This window comes from Musa acuminata, chromosome BXJ2-9 (genome assembly GCF_036884655.1).
Source record: "Musa acuminata AAA Group cultivar baxijiao chromosome BXJ2-9, Cavendish_Baxijiao_AAA, whole genome shotgun sequence".
Taxonomy (NCBI): Eukaryota; Viridiplantae; Streptophyta; class Magnoliopsida; order Zingiberales; family Musaceae; genus Musa; species Musa acuminata.
In genome coordinates, this window is record NC_088346.1 from 45,412,187 (window position 1) to 45,433,122 (window position 20,936).

General features: G+C 39.3%; 4 protein-coding genes across 6 annotated transcripts; all 4 read right to left on the reverse strand.

Moving 5' to 3' along the window:
* Nucleotides 1–1,608: 1,608 nt before the first annotated feature.
* LOC135623612 (large ribosomal subunit protein eL42-like) lies at nucleotides 1,609–3,758 on the reverse strand. Of its 2 annotated transcripts, XM_065126767.1 has the most exons (5): nucleotides 3,672–3,698; nucleotides 2,557–2,638; nucleotides 2,276–2,455; nucleotides 1,920–1,994; nucleotides 1,609–1,838 (listed from the first exon to the last, which is right to left on the reverse strand). In XM_065126767.1, exons 2-5 carry the CDS (start codon nucleotides 2,581–2,583, stop codon nucleotides 1,779–1,781), a joined length of 342 nt encoding a protein of 113 aa, XP_064982839.1. In that variant the 5' UTR covers nucleotides 2,584–2,638; nucleotides 3,672–3,698; the 3' UTR covers nucleotides 1,609–1,778. The 2 variants fall into 2 exon arrangements, with proteins under 2 accessions (XP_064982839.1, XP_064982840.1); XM_065126768.1 differs by lacking the exon at nucleotides 2,557–2,638 and having other exon boundaries at nucleotides 3,672–3,758.
* A 2,300-nt stretch (nucleotides 3,759–6,058) lies between these two features.
* Nucleotides 6,059–9,726, reverse strand: LOC135623932 (uncharacterized). 2 transcript variants are annotated; one of them, XM_065127396.1, is made up of 2 exons: nucleotides 9,650–9,726; nucleotides 6,059–7,819 (listed from the first exon to the last, which is right to left on the reverse strand). In XM_065127396.1, exon 2 carries the CDS (start codon nucleotides 7,708–7,710, stop codon nucleotides 7,243–7,245), a length of 468 nt encoding a protein of 155 aa, XP_064983468.1. In that variant the 5' UTR covers nucleotides 7,711–7,819; nucleotides 9,650–9,726; the 3' UTR covers nucleotides 6,059–7,242. The 2 variants fall into 2 exon arrangements, with proteins under 2 accessions (XP_064983468.1, XP_064983469.1); XM_065127397.1 differs by lacking the exon at nucleotides 9,650–9,726 and adding an exon at nucleotides 9,480–9,624.
* A 1,744-nt stretch (nucleotides 9,727–11,470) lies between these two features.
* LOC135623615 (uncharacterized) lies at nucleotides 11,471–14,789 on the reverse strand. Its single transcript, XM_065126770.1, has 2 exons — nucleotides 14,146–14,789; nucleotides 11,471–12,233 (listed from the first exon to the last, which is right to left on the reverse strand). The coding sequence occupies exons 1-2, from the start codon at nucleotides 14,749–14,751 to the stop codon at nucleotides 11,874–11,876; spliced, it is 966 nt and encodes a 321-aa protein (XP_064982842.1). The 5' UTR covers nucleotides 14,752–14,789; the 3' UTR covers nucleotides 11,471–11,873.
* A 406-nt stretch (nucleotides 14,790–15,195) lies between these two features.
* Nucleotides 15,196–17,431, reverse strand: LOC135623614 (probable serine/threonine-protein kinase PBL23). Its single transcript, XM_065126769.1, has 5 exons — nucleotides 17,042–17,431; nucleotides 16,614–16,795; nucleotides 16,357–16,546; nucleotides 15,891–16,282; nucleotides 15,196–15,820 (listed from the first exon to the last, which is right to left on the reverse strand). Exons 1-5 carry the CDS (start codon nucleotides 17,292–17,294, stop codon nucleotides 15,464–15,466), a joined length of 1,374 nt encoding a protein of 457 aa, XP_064982841.1. The 5' UTR covers nucleotides 17,295–17,431; the 3' UTR covers nucleotides 15,196–15,463.
* Nucleotides 17,432–20,936: the final 3,505 nt, after the last annotated feature.

Genomic DNA, 20,936 nt, shown 5'->3' on the forward strand with positions numbered 1-20,936 from the left:
GAAAGATAACCTCAAGCTTCCTTCTCACTATTTATGAAGAGAGACAATCGCATGCTCTCACTATTTACGAAGAGAAAGACAATCGTAAGTTTCTGCTCTTTACGACTAGATATAAAAGCTCACCTTTAACACAAAGGAAAAAAAACTTTTCTTGACTACTCATCCATAATCATATATCTCATATTACTAAATTGAGTATCGGAGGAACGAGTCAAAAACCTCTCTCAATCTCAATCTTCATACAGGAAACACATGGAGAGCACAACGTTTCCACCTCGAGGATCTCGATCTTCATACAAGAAACACATGGAGAGTACAACGTTTCCACCTCGAAGATACTTTGAATAATCATATGCACACAGGTCAGGACCACATCGAGTTGACTAATACATCAACGATATCCCTAAATAGTAAGAAGAAAGCTTGTGATTACTTTTCTTCTCATAAATAAAAGGATATACAACCCCAGTCATCTGGAAGTGATGTGTAGAATGATTACTCATTAATGGATGCTATTAATCGAGAAAAAATAAAATCATAAATTTTCTTACCATCATTCTCGCCATCTATAAGAAAAACAATCACAAATTTCCTTGTACTCCTTACGACTAGGTATAAAACTCGCCTTTAACAAAAAGAAAGAAAGATAATCACAAATTTCCTTGTACTCCTTACGACTAGGTATAAAACTCACCTTTAACAAAAAGAAAGAGAGAGAACTTCTCTCACTACTCACGTTCATACTCATATACATTTAATTATTAACTTGAACATTAAAAGAATCGGATCAAGAAACCTTCAATACCTTAGGAAAAGTGCTTCCGCCTCGAAAACACTTCTAACAATCCTACACAAACGAATTCAAACCACGTAAAACCGACCAAGACGTCAACGACCTATTTTCCCTAACAACACTATATGACACTTGTACATGGAGGTCAAATATATGCTAATATCTTATCGATAATTAACATGAAACCACGTAGATTCATTATTGCTGATGATTTTTCATGATACAAGCATATCATAATGTACAAGTCTCCAAGCACGAGGACACGAAAACCTAGCACGATCAGCCAGCGTACCTTGAGGCGGATTGAGTTGCGACTGGATTGATGAAGCAACTGGATTGATGAAGCCACAAAGCTTGAAGACAGGCCAAGCCGACTCGCACAGTCAAGAGGACAAACGTCTGTATAGTTGACAGACTATTCCTCAATGTAGCTTGGTGATTGCATAAATCATACAAAACAAGAAAATGCAGGGTAACGTGAAAAAAAATCCTGTAATGCAATTAATCAGATGAGGCATATCAATGCCATCATGTATAGCTAATGGCCTGGCAGAAAATCCTACAGCGAAACCATCAAATTTGTGAAGGTAAATAATTTCTTGAGTTCATTCCTCCATGTTTGGATTTGGAATCGAGACCAAGCCCGATTTGATCTGGCTACCTACAACCTAGGAGTGATCTACTAGCTTTGTCTATATGGTTAGTCTTATAAAAGTAGCACTCATAATAACAATCTGATGTTATGACTTTAAGAAAAGGCTATCAAATTGGATTAATTCAAACAAATATTTGACCACATACAAAACAAGAAAGAATTCACTCGATACACAAATAAACTTCATGAATATTGCATATCCATTTTAAACCACATGCAAAATTAACCAACATTGATATTCCAGTAGTTTAAACTAAAATCAGCATAGAACAAGCTACCATTTCACATGAACACATAAAAATGTAATGCTGAAATGTCAACAAAGACAAATTAGAAGAGAGAGGTCCCCTTCCCCTTCTTGTCTCCACCAATCTCAAAGTGCTTGCATCTCTGTGAAGGTAATGAAAATGATAGTTGTTACAAATAAAAATTCATAAAAGGAAAGAAGCAGTGGAAGATCACAGTTGGTACCTTTATCGGATGCTGCGAATAATGCTTGCAACTTTGGCATTGAAGCTTCAACACGATTTTCTTGGTAGTTTTTGCCTGGCAGAGAAATACAATGACTTTTAATACACCTACACAAACTTTCAGATGGCAGTAATATAGATAGCTAAAGTGTCATTAAAATACATTGCAAGTACTTTGAAATAGAGTGTCTCAGAAATCTAGTAATCATGTGCAGTTTAATTTGGATAAGTCAAAACATAAAAACTATTTTTTTATTGCAAATTGAGCAACAAGGAGATCTGCAATGGTAGCTAATATCAATTCACGCATCAGTAGAATTATATTTCAATTAATCACCATAGAACAGACAGTAGTACCTTCTTGTGGAAAACAGGCTTCGTCTGTCCACCATAACCAGACTGCTTCCTGTCATAGCGGCGCTTCCCTTGAACAGAAAGGCTATCCTTACCCTTCTTGTACTGTGTAACCTTGTGAAGCGTGTGCTTCCTACAAGCCTTGTTCTTACAGAACGTTTTCTTGGTCTTTGGCACGTTCACCTGTATGATAACATTAATGGTAAAAGTCCAACATCCAACATCACGGAATTAAAACAAATGAAAAAAATCAAATAAAGCTAGGAAATGAAAAGTTTTGCTACAAGAAATGTTGATCTCATCCCATCCATTAATGGCGTCAGCTAATGATAACACCCAAAAATCTACTTGAAGTTCAATGACCACCTATATTTGAGATAAACCATAAGTTAGGAGAACTCCAACCACAATCATCTTATAATAACTCAAATACAGTGCCCATACCATGAAACTCTTCATCACATATGAAAACCACTAACCATTCAATACGGACATATTATCAAGTCAAACTTCAGATCCAAAAGACCCCAAATCTATAGCACAAACCAAAAATATACACAATGCTACACCTAAAAAGAAGTTCAAACACCTACAATGTTACCTGGATGAAAAACAATGCATTTCTAATTCAGAGGCTCTCACGACGATTATGGTTATGCAGCATGCAGGCTGTTACACCAGGAAGGTAAAACTCTGGAACACAAGTTACACTAACAAAGAACCATGGAAATTTCCAACCTCAACACTAGTTCTAAACTCTTTTCTCACTCTACCCTGACACGCATCTCAAGATAGGGGCATGAGATAAAAGAAGAATCACGGTCGATCTTGGGTTCCCAAAGGGAAAGGAAACAATCATATAGAACCCATTACGAGTGAGCCGAAAATGACTTAATAGGCTCAATTTTGACTCTACTTAAATTGGTATTCTCCAAGATCAATTGAGGTACACGAAAAAGCAAAAGAACAAGAGAGGGATTTCGCACTCAGAATACCTTTGAGCGACGACTTCATCCACAGTAGTGAGATCTCAGAAAATTAGAAAAACGACTTCAATCGATTAGAAGATATATCAAAATAGGTAATTTTGAATTTGAACCAAATTAGATATGCATTCCAAAACTGCGACAACATAGAGTTCTAAACACATGAAACAATTAGCCCTGCAAAGTTCAACAAAGGATCTTAAAGAATGCCCTTTATTTCATCCAGAATGCCTAAGCGGCGGAAAGCAAACATAGGCATCCACATCTCTCTAACCTCATACTTGCACAGCAAAAAATGTAGTTGATGCGGACACTGAACCATTAAAAGCCCAATCTTAAATCCGACAGATCCAAGAAATCAAATATTTCGAAACAAGGACAAGAATCGAGCAGAAAGAGTTCGACCGCATTACCATGGCTGCAGGTTAGCGTTAGGGTGGCCGCCTCCGAAGCGTAGGAAGAAACGCTGACGCACCCATTCGAGGCCCTTTTATATGCCAGGACGGTAAGTTAGGGTTAGGGTTCGATAGATATTACTATTTATAATTTTTTATTTATAATTATGAATAATAAGAAGAGGCTCCGAATAGTAAACTTCAGGTTTGAAGTAAATACCGAACTTGCTCCTCTGCCTTAATGGTCGGGGTGGAGTTGAAGATGATTCAGAGCTCGATTGGATGGAATAGAACATCAAGTTGCAAGCTTTAGATCGGCGAACACGTCAGTGGCTTCTCTTGGATTCTGAAAACAAATGAACACAACAAATGAAGCTGTTGACTGCAGATGGGAGTGAGTTGTGTTGAGTGCCAACATGAAGGAAGCCATGGAAGCAGAAACGATAAGAGTAAATGGTTGGGAAAGATTATGCAGCGACAAGGAGATGACGAGTTGAAGGCAGCGATGAACGATTGCATAGAATAGAAGAAATGCTATGATAATTCACCATTGTCTTGTGGAGATTTTGCACTTGATTGAATAATTCATTGAATGTTGATCTTCTTCTCCAACTGCAACACTTTTCAGCACTCTGATTGCAAGTTTTCTTGGTTTCAACCATGATCGGAGTGAACATTTGGTTATACAAAGAGTTCATCGATCATTGCTTAAAACGGTGCCGGAAACTTCTCTTTTCTTCTTCTTTCTGCTGCATTCCTGATGCAAGAAAAGAAGCTATATCCTCATGAAATGAGTCCCGAGTGTCCTGTTCAACCACAACATCTTCATTATATCATTATGTTCTATTTCTTAGCTTTAATACTTTTGAAATCTTTGCATCAAGACATTTTTCGTCTATAGATAATCTATCAATCTCTGTTGTTTGACCTGCTATTCTTGACATTGGAGATTCCAAGCGCGATCCCAACTGGTAGTCTCAGATGTCAAGGATCATCATCCATTCTTTTTCAGCTTGCTACTATGTGCAATCTTGCACTCGCAGTGAAAAGAAAGCTAAAAACCAGTAAAAAAGAACTTCGAAATCAATGATTGGTTCTCCTATGGTCAGATTTCTCTCTGCTTCCCATGGCAAGTTGAAGAGCTTAGCCGCGACAAATTTGAAGATCTTGTTCACATTAATGCTGTGTCTGGCACTCGAGAAGAACAGCGTTGCGTTCATCTCTCTTGCGTATGCTCTGGCCTGGATGAGACAACACAAATTACCAGCTCGTTCCTACTGCAAGATGGTCATTAGAATTCATCAAGAACAGCGATCAAGGTTCCAACTCGACGAAGACAATCAATGTTTTTGTTTCGATATCATTATTGAACTTGTAATCATCCAGTGAGTTTCAATGATAACTTCTAGTCATGAGATGGTTGACTAATTATATGAGAGATTATATGGTCAACGCCAAATGACCAAAGAACTCCTTGAGCAATTGTGATCCTTCAAGTCATTGCTGATATGATGTATGTTGACATTGGCACTGATGTTTTTGGGTGCAAAATAAAAAATATAAATGATCATTTTTTACAGAGAAGTCTGCAGCAAATCATTTTATTAGAAAAAGAAATAGAGTGCTGGTCTCACAAAACTGAGTAATTTAGTAGGATTTTGCCACCAAATGAATAGAGTAATTTAGGAGGATTGTGTGATATCTGACAAAGCTTGGGATGAAACTGGGGATTGGATATATCCAGCATCATCAAATAAAAAATAAGATACAACTTGTTTGACTTCAATACAAGTCAACGACTACAAAACTACATGGGATTAAGCCTTCCTGCAGATTTCTTTTTCTTCACACTTCATGAATGGAAAAAGTGAGAAACTAGTCAAATATTATGATCATGAGTCATGTTTGTGTAGTTATTATGAACATGTTTCTTCATGGTAGACCACTAGATCAGTATCCTCCTATTTCATTCAATAAAAAATGTAGGGGAGTATTTGAGAATGTCCACAAGGAGATAAAAGCATCAATTCAAATAAGAACTTAATTGACTTGTAACCTTCTTGGATTTCAGCCTATTGACCATGCTATCTTTGTGGCAATCATAGCATTAATGACCAAGTTAAGTGCTTTGCTTAGGACATCATGATCTGAAGCAAGAACAGTTTAGCAGACTCATCTAGGGTTGATCAGAATTTAAGGTAGTTGAAAACCTAAAAGATAGGCTTGAGATTTGTTTGTCTCTTGTTCTCAATTGATAATGCAGGAAATCTGCAATATATCAACATGAGTCATTGGTCTATTTCCAAACTTCAATTTTCCTTCTATTGGTCATATGTAATTTTTGCAGAAGACAAAAAAGACAAATAAAAAGAAAAGAGAAGTTGCCAATAGATCCAATCATGGTCTTAGTTGTACATCCAAGAACAGTTGAATTTGTATCAGACCTAACCCAAACACTAGAGTTGGACACAAAATTGTATCAGATCATGAATTTGTATCAGATGTTGCAATACATCTAAACAGAACTATCAGAATTTAGACAGTACTCCTCATCTCTGTAGTTGATCATGTTCAGTATGTCCAGGTCAACCAGGTCTATGTTAAAGTCTTCCACAAAGTGCATTCGACAGTAAACAGATGAATGGATTGAGAAAGCAAGAAGATGATAACAAATCTTTGGAGGAATCCAATCACCTCCAAAGGTGGGCCAACTTGTCACATTCTCACTGTTTGTACCAAGATTTTGTTAAGCTTTACATCAAGCACTAAGTTCTTATACATCACCAACAGCATCTCAATCAATTTCCATGAAGATTTATAATAGAGTCACAGTTGATTCTGACACAGCAGCAGATAACAGATACAAAAGTGCCACATCCTCTTCTACATGTAGACAAATCTATCTCATGCAAACAGTCAGAATGAAGGGATCCAAAGGCAGTGAAACAAATCAATGCCATGCTGTTTCAGCATGTAATATACTCCCTAAATGTCGAGTAAAAGAACTGACAGCAAGCTTAGATAAGCGATTCTCTACATTGCAGTTGAGGATACCAGCAGAAAATGACACCATCAAGTGCCAATCTCACCTGTTCTTTTCCTAACAAGCAGTCGTGACAGGAAAGCACAAGAAAGCAAATCCATGGTAGCTACTCTGCCATCATCCTCCACATAATTCCATAAAACCAAGCACCAAGACCACCCAATCTTTCCTCAAAGCAATGGCTGCGGCACCATCACCGGTGGAGGTTGGTGCTCAAGGGACAATAGCATCATTGATCTTGCAGGAGATAGAGTATCTCAGGAGGCTAGATCTAGACGGCCGTGAAGTGTCCAACCAGAAAGAGCACAAAGTGAACACGGATGTGGCTTCCACCAGCGGAAACTGTAAGCAAAAGCCATGCCCAAGTAGAGCAGCTCACAAGAAGAAAAAGAAGGCAGCAGCAGCAGCAGCAGCAGCAGCAACCAGTGGAGGATTCCTTCCCAGTATCTGTTCTGCAACGGATGCCACTGACACAAGCCTTATTGAGAGGATTGCTAGAATTGGCTACAGGAACTTGAGGACTGATGGAAAGAAGCTGTCTGAGGACTAGGAGGTGGAAACAGAAAGCTTGGAGAAGCCGAGCTTCTTGAGCTGGCTGCTCATGGGATTGCTGCATTTTAGATCTACTATTTCCACAGTGTAAGCTTTCTTTCCAATCCTATCGGTGTCCATATTTCGGTTTATAGGATTATCATCGGATCTTAGCATTGGAGCTCGGTGTCCATTTCGTCGTGCATGATTTGAACAATGTGCTTGCTCAGAATTGCTACCACCGCTACTTCTTCGGATACTGCCATGTTCATTTGTTTGGTTTCTCCTTTGCAATGCTCTCCTAGGATTAGCACCACAGGGTATGGAGACAGGAACTGTATGCTGTTTTCTTCGAGTGGAAGAAGTTTGTTCTGAATGCTTTGGGGATTCTAATTCTCGAGTCATCAGGGTGCCAATTGTGCCAGTGGCACCGATCTTGACAGAGCCTCCATCATCATGGATAGCATCGGCTGCCCGAGGCATGTTATGTTGTGAAAAAGGGATCTTTTATCCCTGGAAAGCTTGGTTTTGATAGAAAATTGCACTAAATTTATATCTGATGCTTGTTCCAGTAGGTTGCTGGCAACAAATTCTGATAAAGTTTCATGGAAAGCAAAATAAACAGGATTAATTCATTACACTAAAAACAGGGAGCATCAAGAGATTTTGGTTTCTCTAGTAATGCATAATGTGCAGCATTACAAATAAAAACTAGCCATGGTAAACACAAAGGAAGGATTAATTCATATTTTGATGCAGATTTCATGAATGAAATGAATTCAGATCTTGTAAACTCTAACATCAAAGAAAAATGAATGAGTCATGGTCACAGTTACTTGAAATATCTCATGATCACATTGCCCTTTTCTGTACTTATCAATCCCTAGATACTGGACAACAGAACAATGATCAAAGGCAAAGCATAATAACATGAATTCGACCAATTATTTTCCACATGGATACGGCCTTGACAATTTTTCATTATAGAATTTAACATATTCATTATTTCATTCCTCTTTTGCCAATATGATAATTAAAATATTCTGCTTTGAGCTCTTGCTCGACTTTTCACAACATAAAAAAAAATTTAGCAAGATATAAAATCTGAAGCATCAGGAATATACATTGTGGATTTCAGCTCAAGACACAAATCCATATATGTTGCCCAGAAAGTTCTAATATTTGACTGAGATGAAGCAAACATTAAAAAATATAGACAAAAAAGGGAAAAAAGAAAAGCTTTGACAACAGCCTCTTGCACAAGAACTTTATAAAGAATTTCAGACATTTGGAAAACATGCAATCTAATAGAATCGAGAAAAAAAAAAGCACTGTCGGTGTTTGTTTCACATCAACCATGGAGTGGACAATGAGCATCATCCATATTTTGGGTCATCATAATTTGGATCAAAGATTCAACCATCAATATTGAAAAAAAATGTACTACTAGGCTACTAGCTAAGTGTTCATTATTTGGCCAGTGACTACCATAAATCTTAAAGTCCGTGGCAGAACCTATGGAGCACACCAAATCATGGAAAGAATCAAGTCAAAGAAAACAATTTACACGGCTTAAGCATAATATAATTTTTGGCCCCAAGGATGAACTGACTTTAAACTTCAACTTTTGCAAAGCATTTCTGTGACTCCCCCTAAACCTTATATTACTAGTTTAGCTTCCTGCTCTACATGATACAATGCTAATACTTCTTTATATGCTTAATAAACTTATTCCACATGCTAATAAAGATAAAAGGATAGCAGTTCAAAAAATTTTGAACCCGGATTTGTAAGCAAGAAAGGCCTGCAAGCTAAGACCAAGAGGATTCTAGTGCAGGTGATACTAGTCTAACTCTAGATCACAATTCACAGTTACTCCCAGGATAAGACAAACTAGGAGGGTCACAATGCATACTGCTAAAAATTAAGAGGGTCCATGAATCTTCACAAGAAAACATACTGAAATGACCAAAAAACAAACTAAATACAATGATATCGTAGTAATACTCTGTCCACTGCTACAGAAACCAAGCAGCAGAACTACTTATGATCTTATTATCTTAATCATCTATTATTATTATACATAGGAACTTTTCTTTTCCTTTGGACAAGTATAAGGAAAAAGATTTTATTCTTTGCTACAAACTTCATCAATTGAAATCAACCATCCTATACAGCATTCAGATAAAGAAAAAAGGTCAAAAAATAGAACATCAAAGAGACTGAGGGGATCGAACCAAAATGTAGCTTACAGTGAATAACACTGACAACGAGAGTCATCAAAGCCCTAACAGCACTATCTCATTCATCAAACCCTTACTAGACTTCGAATCCATCATCAAACAACATGCAATCCAACAAGAACAAGTCCAAAGTTATGAACATCCGCAAGGAAAGGAACGACAAGACGAGGAAGGCGTACCAGTGAGGATCGATTGCTGGGTCTTTCCTCCTATCTCACCACACCAATATCGAGCTATATTATAAGGAGCAGAAGTGATCAACCAGAAGATAAGCATTACTGCAAAGAAAACAAAAGACAATAGGAAAAAAGCAGTGCAATAAATTGTTTTCAATGAGTTGGTCGGAAAACGCAATCTATCGGGGGGTGACAGTCGCTGTCACCGGATCTTATGAGAATTTATTGTTCCACCATGTCTCCCTCCCTGTCGACTAAGGATATATATAATTAATATTTGCATGAGATGAAGATTAAAAATAAAAAAAATAGTTTCATATTACTAAGAATTAAAAGAAACATATACCAATTTTAAATTGGATCAATGTTCGATCTCATGTATGTTAGAATTAATGTTATGATCATCATGATGACCGACCATCTCTCAATAATTGATTTCACAAGGGAATGATGGTATTTAGTTCTTAGATGCATGCTTTCTCATGAAGACATTTCCATGGCATTGTCACCTAACCAGTCACTTCTAGTTTCAAAGCTGTTCTCCACATGAAGACTAGTTTGACTACTACAATGAACAAAAGCATTGATTACAATTTTTTTGTCAAGAAAAAAAAAGAAAGAAAAGAAAAGAAACAGTCATCAAAAAGTGGAAATGGAGACTAGTTTGATTGCTGATTGTTTTAATCTATGCCTACTGCAATCAACAAATATATGAGTAAATTTTTTGGCATAAAAATAAGCCATCTAAAAGGTTAAAGCAGGAGACAGCCTAGCCTGAGCAGCATCATCATGCTTTTGTTACTCACTGGACCACATAAATGTACTCTTGCTTTGGCTGCCAAATCTATATAACCATGCATTGAAGTTGGAGTGATGAAATTAAATTGTCATAGTTGATATTCCATTACAAAAACAAGAATAAAGAGAAAAATTGTCATGTAGGGACCCTTGACTGTTCTTGTCAAGACAACCCTGCATGTTTTCCTGCACTCCTGTAATGTCATCCATCATAGCCTGCCTTAATAAATGGCCATGGCAGCATTGCACATGCTCCTTCAATTAGTCAAGTAAAAGGTAGTGCAGCTGTTCCACCACTGTATTAATCTTTCAAAAGTTTTCTTTTTTTCCAACATGTAGAGATGCATTGGATTAAGTGCAGTCAAAATGCATCATGGAAGTAAGACCAGACGCAGAGAAGCAGCAAGTGTGTGTTCAGATCATCAAAGAACATTCTCCAAGTTGATACTGAAATATGCATTGGTTTATCTGAGTAAACCGGTTGATGTTTTTATGACGACAGAGTGGAGAGAAGGCAACACGAGCCAGCAACTACACAACCATACATGAGATTACAAGTTGAGGGAATACAAACAAGAAGGTAGCTTCGACATACATGTCTCCTGGATGAATCATAGCTTCTGGACAATTGATTTCCATGTCAAAATCTCAAGTGTTTCTAGCATAACTATAGAGTAGAAACTTCTATCAAAAGCAAAGCTACACCAGAGAAACTTGAATGCACATCTAAGTGCAGTGTAGTTTATACAGATGGAGACACCAAGAAGACAGAGTCCTGCACAAGAATGTGGCCATTTCAATTGCCAGAGGTCAGCTCTGCATCTGAAAATCTAGGCTAACACATGATCACCATGAAAAGATCAGACCAATCTAACAAATTCAGGAATCAGATTGCCTGATTTTATTTTGGTGAAGGCATTTATAGACACCTGCAGACTCGTACACCTGAAAGGTCAATTCATCCACATTGACAAACATCACACATTATACGACAAATGGATGTGGCAGTTATTGTAATGGTCATAATTTCATAGAGGACCTAGTTGTAAATATAAAATTGAGAAGGATCAAATTGCAAAAGTACAATTTTAAGCAATAAAAAGAAAAGAAAACAAGAAAGAACTGAAACAAAGGAAACAAAGCAGAAGAGTAAAGGAAACAGAAGAAGAAGAAAGGGAAGAGAGAGAGTGATATGAAAAGAACTGTCACAGAGAAGATGACAATGACATGGGATCAGCGTGATGACCCAACTCTAAAACTCCGGTCTACAATCAGACAAATAGTTTCCTTTCATGTTTCTAAAGGCAGCCCTTTCGGAGATAATTACTTCGATTTTCATCACAGTTGCTGCAATAGGCTTTACTCCGGATCCATGTGTCCAGTGCCTGAGTTAAAGAAAATTTAGAGGCTGGCACAAGCAATTCATTAACTAATCTTTCGTGCAGTGAGCATCTGTGCCATGCAGAGTACAGTGGTGATAACCCATACTGCCAAGGAACTTCCTGATCTCATCTGCACTAGTGTTGCTTGCCTGCAGCAACCGCCCATCTTCTTCATAGATGAGGTATGGCGCTTCACCTTTTCTTCTTGACAACAGCTTGGAGGCACCACGAAGAACATGATACTCCCAGCCTTGGACATCAATCTTAATTAGTAGCACTCGCTCTGTGTCAGGAATGACTTCATCCAATGGGACTGTTGCCACCTCCACAGCAATCTCTTCATTAGACTTGAATGCTAGCTTTGCACCAGTTGCAGAGATTGCACTATTGTCAAGGCGGCCAACCAACTGAATCATCAAGATGAGCATAAAAAGCATTTCAATTAGTATGTGATCTTCAGGAATGACATTTTAAAAGTAATAGAAGGCTTTTACAAATTCAAAGTCACCCAATTCTGATTTGCAAATCAGAAGAGCCGTTTTGTTTTTTTTTTTTTTTTTTTGCAACAGGTTGAATTAATTACAATCAGCTATAATTGCAAAAGTTAGTAAGAAACCGAAATAGCTAGCTACTTTAATTAAATGAGAGATTAATATGACTTGCTGGGAAGACTTATCGAAGACATAAGATCTTTCCAGATGGTAAAATTTCCAGTTCAAAAGTTTTCTGGTAAGAGAGACCTACACAGATTTCATGTTTCAAACTTCTTTTTTCAGCATAAATGCATGACCGGAAAATTTTGCATCGGCAACACCAGTATGGAGAAAATAATGTCATAATTAACAGCAATTTTCTACAACTTGTTTGCACCAATGTTTATTTACAAAGAGTACAAACACCTGCCTGAAGTTTTAAGAACAAGTTATTTTTTGAAACAATATCTTCAAGAAGGTACTAGAGCATGATGGAGTCAGGTGTGCCAAAGCCCATCAAATTAAGGTTTTTTTGGTCCTGGTTGTTCCAACCAACATAATTACCCTCTTCAAAGTTTGTGAGCTAAGAGGATGGAACAAATCTAAGAAGAAGGATCATATGGTGCAAAAACAGAAAAGAAAGATCTTAGAATATCATAGATGTCATGTAACCTACTAAATGGGCCTTAAATTTATAAATAGAAAAGCAACTCTTATGGATCATTGGAAATTTGGATACTTTTCCACTCAACTTAAAATGTTAGAGTCAATTGTATCCAAAAACAGAAAATAACTTTGAGATAATTTTTATGTACCACAGACATAATCCAAAAACATATAAACAGAAAACAAATTTCAAGGGTTTAAAAATCTTCAGTGTAGTGGCAACTATATCCTTTGAAATATCCATCTACAATATGGATTCAAGATCTTCTTGCTTAGAATTCCAAAAGCACCTAGCCACATGATAAAAGAAGTCTACCTCAAGAATGAGTCGCTTTAACAAATTACCTATGCATGGATATTTCCAAGAATTAAATCTTTACAAATGCTGATTTCGTTATGGTTAGTGAAAATACACAAAGTAGCATTTATAGCAATGTGAATTCCCACATAAATATTGCCAGCATAATTTATCAATCCTCTCCCTCCTATAAGACAACTTTCTGCTTCCCTGAAGTACTGAGGATAATTAATTAATGATATCCCCCAGAATTACCTGACTCTCCACGATTGACACATCATTGATGATAAAGTGATAGACACAAACTGCACACAGGTCATACAGGTGCTACTAGTGGTCATTTATATAATGAATACACTCCAAAAAAGGCCTCCTCAAAGTGAACATATTAAGTAGATTTTTTCTCTAAACTGACATGTATTTTAATTCATTCAGATATCAAAGATTTTACAACTATTTTAATACAGAATATGGTATGAGTTTCATTTATGTGGTGATCTAAGAATCTGCTAAACCAAACTAGTTTGCCTGATTGTAATATGCAACCATCAATAGTAGTTTATGAGAGCAGTCTACTCATAGCAATTTAATTGGTATAGTGCAACTACAAAAAGCCTGTGTTCGTTTGAGATGTCAAACCGATACACAAACTATAAATTATATCAAATTTGGCATCATTTTTCATGAAAAGCATTTGACAATGTTGATTTTATGATGAGTTTGTCATAGAACAAGAATATTTTACAAGCAGCTTCTAATTCTGTAAAAAAATTAAAATCACGTATAGAGTCACTATTCAGTCACTTCAAAGGGATTACATGCACATGAAAACACCTCCAGAATTGAATGCTAGAAAATTGAAGACGAAGAAGAATATATTACCTTGTGGAATGTAATGTTTCCGATCCGATCTGAGGCAGCCGCGGCATAAACCGTCACCCGATCCCCTGCCCGATTCAAGAACACGCCGTCGCAGATCCTTTGCAGATTCTCAAACACCGGCTCGAACGCGACCACCCTGAACCCCATCGCCGCCGCCGCGAAGGTCGCCATCCCCACATTCGCCCCCACGTCCACCACCACCCCACCGTCCTTGTCCTTCCCCTCGAGGAACTCCTGTACCGTCGACGAGATGTCTGGGCGACGGAAGGGTTTCCCCTTGAGCATGCGGGCAATGTTCTTGTGGGGCTTTTCCGGGAGGGCACCGAAGTCGGCGAGGGAGTAGAGGAAGGGGTGCTTGACGCCCTCCACGAGGTTCGCGAACACCGGCGACGCCTGCGGGCAGGCGCGGCAGTCGAAGGGCCGGATCCCAGATGGGGATAGGAAAAGGGTCTCGCGGGCGCGATTGGGGCTGGATTTGGAGATCGGGTAGAAGAGGAAGAGGAAGAGGAAGAGGAAGAGGAGGAATGAGATGGGGAGGAGGATCGAGACTAGGGTTCTTGGGGAGCGGAGAGGCGAGGGCTTCTCCCTCTTCCACGCGTTCGCCATTGTCTTGGGACGCAGAAGCGAGCGAGCGAGCGAGCAACCGAGACTGATGCGAACGCCGGAAGAAGAATATCGCGTATAATTCTTATACAATAAGACACAGTGTATAGAACAGAAGGGAAGAGGAGATTCCTCCGTGTCGAGCGCAAGACGAGGCGGAGTTACCGTCTTATTCCCATATACAAAGATATCATGCATAAGCGAGTGTATTGTGTGCGAGAGACTCTACGCCGAGACACGGTGTATAATAGAGACACCGAACGGGAGATCGCGTGTGCGTCTTGTACACAGATGAACAGCGTGTAGTCGTCTGAGCAAGAAACCATGGAAGTTCGAAGGAGACTTAAAAGGAGTGGTCGGTTCATTTTTATTTTGGTGATTGGAATTATTTTTTGATCTTAAAAACAACTGCAGAACAATCGGTTGATGATATGTGAACAGTAAATATATTATTACTGCACCATTTCCAGATGAAGAACACTGCGAAGGCAATCCCTTTGTGGCAAACACTTCACCTTTGTCACCGGATATGCTGCAGCACACAAAGATGCACAACATGTTCAGACAACTATAATGCAGTGCATAATCCTAGTTCTACCCTTCATGTCTCATGGAATTAATACAAGTAGGCCTTCGAAGCCTCCCAATCCAGCAAATAAGGTAAACAGTTCGCATCAAATTCCACACCATTCCATCTTGTTCTTGCGTTGCGGTGCTAAACCACGTCAAGTTCATTCAGTTCCTTCTCCCTGCTCGAGAAGGAATAGCTTTCCTGGTCACTGGTTGAATCCAATACCTCCTTGTTGCCCTCCCCTGCAGTCTCTTGCGCTACTTCGGAGCTGGAAATTGGTGCAGATTGTTCAGCTCGATCGATGTCGTCGTTCTTCGGATCGGCCAGGTGCTCGAGAGCAACCACCACGTCGCTGATGAGCGGCCGTATGCTGGCTTCTTCCTGGAGGCACATTGCAGCGACAGCGAGAGCTTGGTAAAGGCCCTTCATGGGGTACTTCCCCTCAAGCAATGGGTCAGCCATGGCCACAAACTTGCTCTTGTCCTTGAAGAGAGGCTCTGCCTGCACATTCCAGTGCAAAGATGTCAGCGTCCATAAGCTCTCCAAGAAGAAGACTGGTAGACGGACGTACCCAGTGAACTAGGTGTTGTTCGGGTGTCGGTTTCGTGGTGTCGATGGCTCTCCTTCCGGTGACCATCTCCAAGAAGACGACCCCGAAGCTGTACACGTCCGACATCTTTGTCAGCTGGCCTGTTAATGCATACTCTGGAGCGCAGTAGCCGTAGGTGCCCATCACCCTGGTGGATACGTGATTCTTGTCTCCGACCGGACCAATCTTGGCAAGGCCAAAATCCGATAACTTGGCGTTGTAGTCTTCGTCGATAAGTATGTTTGATGCCTTGAAGTCTCTGTAGATCACCGGAGGGTTTGCAGTTTCGTGCAGGTACTGAAGACCTTTGGCTGCACCAGCTGCAATTTTCATCCTTGTGTGCCACTCCAGTGGCTTCGCATCCGCTGATACATCTGCAAGTCTCGTCGAACGGATGATGGTCAAGAATGGAAAGGAAGAACAAGTGGAAGAACGATGAGGAGTGAACCTAGAAGATGGTCCTCCAGTGAGCCCAGTGGCATGTACTCGTAGACCAGGATCCTTTGATCGCCATCGGCGCAGTAGCCGAGCAGCTTGACAAGATTGGGATGATGCAGGAGACTCAGCATGAGGACCTCGACAAGGAATTCACGGTTGCCCTGGAATCCATTTCTGTCAAGCTGCTTGACTGCGACGATCTGTCGCAAGGGGAGCTCATTAGAATCGCTCGGAGATGTAAGGAGGATCGGAGGTGATGTGTTATACTTCATTGGTGTCCTTCAGTTCGCCTTTGTACACTCTCCCGAATCCACCTTCACCCAGTAGGTTCTCCGAATTGAAGTTTTGGGTTGCCGCTGCCAGTTCACGGAAGGTGTACACATGAGCTGCGATGTTGTCGCTGCCGATGCATAGGATCTCCTCAACTGCTTTCCTATGCTTGCCACTATCTGCCAGAAAGAGAGAGAGAGAGAGAGAGAGAGACAGAGAGAGAGAGAATTCATCCAACAAGTACTCTGTTCCTGACTTCAAGACATGCAATCGGAGTTCTTCATTATAGCATCTCAAAGAAATTCCAAGAGAAAGTAAAAACACATTTCTAATCTTTTGTCTTCTAATCATCGACTAGACAATCAAGGAGAAGAAAACATGGTTTGATCAAGGAAATCGACAATGGAAACGAGGAGAAGACATACCAGATCGGAAGGACATGGTGCTGACAAGCGAGGCGAGATGATTCGCTTTCTTCTGCTGCTGCTGCTTCTTCCTCCACCACCTCTTCCACTTCCTCTTCCTCCACGTCTTCTTCTTGTTCTCGTCCGACGGAGGCTTCTGCTTCCTTCTGCTTTCCTCGGCCTTTGCTGCGTCCTCCTCGTTGGCCGATTTGGTGCAACACAAGCAATCGATCACTCCTTTGCTCTTCTTTGTGGTGTAACTTATCAACCCCATCAAGCACGCAACTGTTCCTCGAACCGATGAGAAGTGATGAAGGGAATTATTGGTGTTCAATAAGATTCCCCCACCATCTTCATCATTTCTCTTCCCTTGTTCTCTTGCCTCTCTCTCTCTCTCTCTCTCTCTCTCTCTCCCTCCCTCCCCCACGCCCCCCCGGAAGATGGAAACAGTAGTTGTTGAGAGGATTGTTGGAGAGAAGACCGGAGCTAAATTTGGGTCATCCCTCCTCTGTGTTTTGACCATCGAGCTGGGCTGCGACTTCGGCTGGGAATGCTGGTACGTGTACAGGTGGAGCGATGAGACCATCACATTACTAGGATTTGATTATTGATTATATCAAGGTTTAGGCTAATCATTTATCTCATTGGGTTTGGTTGTAACATGAGGTCTTCATATTAGATTTGATTTCGGATCAATTATCTTATCACGCTGGATCGTAATACTAAGTCTATCAATCAATCAATCGATCGATCAACACTCCTTCCATGAATGGCTTTCTAAATCTCTGAAGATGTTTTTTAGATTGAAAAATATATTTTTTTTTTCTTTTATTGGCTACGGCTCATCATATTATTTATAATTGGTGTCCGCTAACATTTGACCAAAGGTTAATTCAAACATCATGTGAAGCACTTTCTGGAACGTGCCAGAATGTAACATAGCATGTAATGCAGCTCTATCTTCCATCCTGAATGCCAACCAAAGCAACTACTGCAGTTGACATACATACGATCATGCAATGCAATGCCATGCATGTTGCCTGCCACGTGAGAAGAAAAAATAATTTACTGAATTAGAAGAAGAAAGATAAACAATTTAATGAACAGCTGCTTCTTCTCGATCTACTTTTATGGTCTTTTAACTTGGTGTTTAAGTAGCAAATGAGAAGTTGAACGTTAACATGGTGAGAAAGTTCATGATGGGGATTTGGATTTTTATTTGGAGTCAAATTTATCCAAATTTAATGATTAAAATTTATCGAGTTAATTAATGAGTTAATTATCTTGTCTAGAAAGAATTATTCTATTATCAAACAACTATTTTCAAGTGTTAGGGAAAAATATCGTTGATGGGTTCGTTAGCCCAAAATGATCCAAATGCATGTACGTAGGATTCAAAGTATCTCCGAGATGACTTCAAGGTAGATTTGAGATAACTCCGAAGTGGATCCGAGGTGGCTTTGAGGTAACTCCGAGATGACTCTAAGGTGGAAGTATTATGCTCTCGAGGTGCCACCTATACCTATACGAAGACCAAGGTCTAGTGAAATTTCTCGATTTAATATTTCCAACACTCAAGTTAGTAATTCGAGATCTTCAAATGTGGGCTTCAAGAAAGGAGAGTCTTTTTTTTCTTTTCCTCCTATTTAGGATATGTTTTTATATATTGAAGGAGGGGGAGAAAGTTTGTGATGTCCTTCTTTGTCATAAAGAAAGAGATGAGAGTTTAGGATTACCATCCTTATAAAGATAAGAGAATTTAGGATTACCTCGAAGAAAGTTTATAATTGTATTCCTAACCATAATGAATGAGAAGTAAATTTGGATTTTTCTACTTTGAATCTTTGTATACATAGGCGGCTGGATGATGACTCGATGACACATGATGACTACGTGTGAACTATTATTAAATTCTCTATCATTTGTCCCCTCCTGAAGATATACTTCGGGACTCTTGCAAGAGGGATTTGAAGCACATTATTCGATTTTTTTTGTCATGGAAATATTCAAGGATCTCCATTTTATGGGTCAAGTTTTCCCGATTCAAATGTCTCGAGATCATTATGCTTATACTTTGGTCACGGTGGTTTTTCCTTAGTGATGACCAGGTTTGTCCACTCGCATACCTCGGATACATTTGACGTGTGCCTCTACATAATGGACCGGTTAGATTTCCCAATTCACACATCTCAGGTGCATTCGACCTTGCACCTTTGTTATAGTAAATTTATTTTGGTGTCGATTAGGTTTTCTCAACTCATGCGTCTCGGGCACACTCAACCTTATGCCTCCATCGTATCAAATTTATTTCGATGCTAATCAGGTTTTCTCGACTTACTCATCTCAAGTGCATTTGGCCTAAGTGCATTTGGCCTTACCCCTTTCTTATGATAGATTTATTTTGACACCTATCGGGTTTTCCTGACTCATGCATCTTGAGTGCATTCGGACCAAAGTGAATTTATTTAAGTGTCAATCAGGTTTTATTAACTTACATGTCTCGGGTATATTCGAACTTGCACCTCCGTCGTAGCAGATTTATTTTAGTGTCAATCGGGTTTTTCCGACTTACGTGTCTTGGGCACATTTAGCATTGTACTTCCATCATAGTGGATTTATTTCAAGATTGATTGAGTTTTCTTGACTTACATATCTCGGACACATTTGGCCTTACATCTCTGTTATAGTAGATTTATTTTGACGTGTGTTAAGTTTTCCCGACTTACACATCTCATATGCATTTAGCATTGTGCCTTTGCCATAGTAGATCTTGAGTCTTCCCTTATGACGAGCTTCAAATCATATTTTCACCATGGCGTATTTTATGTTTCTTCTCCACTATATTGGATCTCGGGTCTTCCCCTATAGTAAATTTTAAATATTCTTTTTGTCATGTCGGATTTTTCGTCCCTTTACCATAACGGATCTCGGGTCATTTCGCCATGGCAGATTTCATGTCCCTTCTTCGTCGTAGTAGATCTGAGTCTTCCCGCTATTGTAGGCTTCAAATCTTCTTTTCATTATGGTAAATTTCATGTTTCTTTTGCATCGTAGTAGATCTCGGGTCTTCCCATCATGGCAAGTTTCAAACCTTCTTTCCACCATAATGGATTTCATGTCTCTCATCCACCGTAATGGATCTCAAGTGATTCTAAAATGTTGGCATCACATTGGTTGGGGGGATTCCGATAGGTAATCGATGTCGGTGGTAGTTGAGGCATTGTTCATGATTAAGATGACGACATCGTTTGTTGGGCTAACTAAAACAAGAGTGAGGAAACAACTAACAACATGCTTATAAGTGTTTACACCTAATGGATGAGGTTAAAGAACACCTCGGTAAGAACGAGCAAATGGGTCGAGTTCATCCCTAGGGATGAGGGGTTTGGGTTGTTGAATAGATGCTAGTGCCTCGTCGGCATCTATGTCGAGGTGGACATATCCACATATGGGAAGAACGGTAGTTGTCTTCCTAAATGAGTATTATGAGTTGGAAATAAGGTCTTCTCGTTAAGAGGGTTGGTAGGTGGATATTCCCATAATATCAGACCCTCTTTCTAGCATCAAACTATTAGGAAAAAATATTATTGATATCTTGGTTAGTCCAAGATTGTTTGAAGTGGCTCTGAGATAGCTTTGAGGTAAGAGTATCGCGCTCCCCAAATAAAAGTATTATGCTCCGACCAAGGTCAAAAGAGGTTTTTGACTCAATTCCTTCGACACTTAATAATCCGAGGCCCAAAAATATTGGCTCGAGTAGTTCGAGAAAGGAGAGAGTTCTTTTCCTTTTTTTAGAATATGTTTGTATACTTTAAAGGAAATTTATAATGTCCTTCCTTATCGTAAAGGAAAAGAAAAGAATTTAGAATTATCTTCGTTATCGTAAAGAAAGATAGAGTTTCGGATTGTCTTCCTT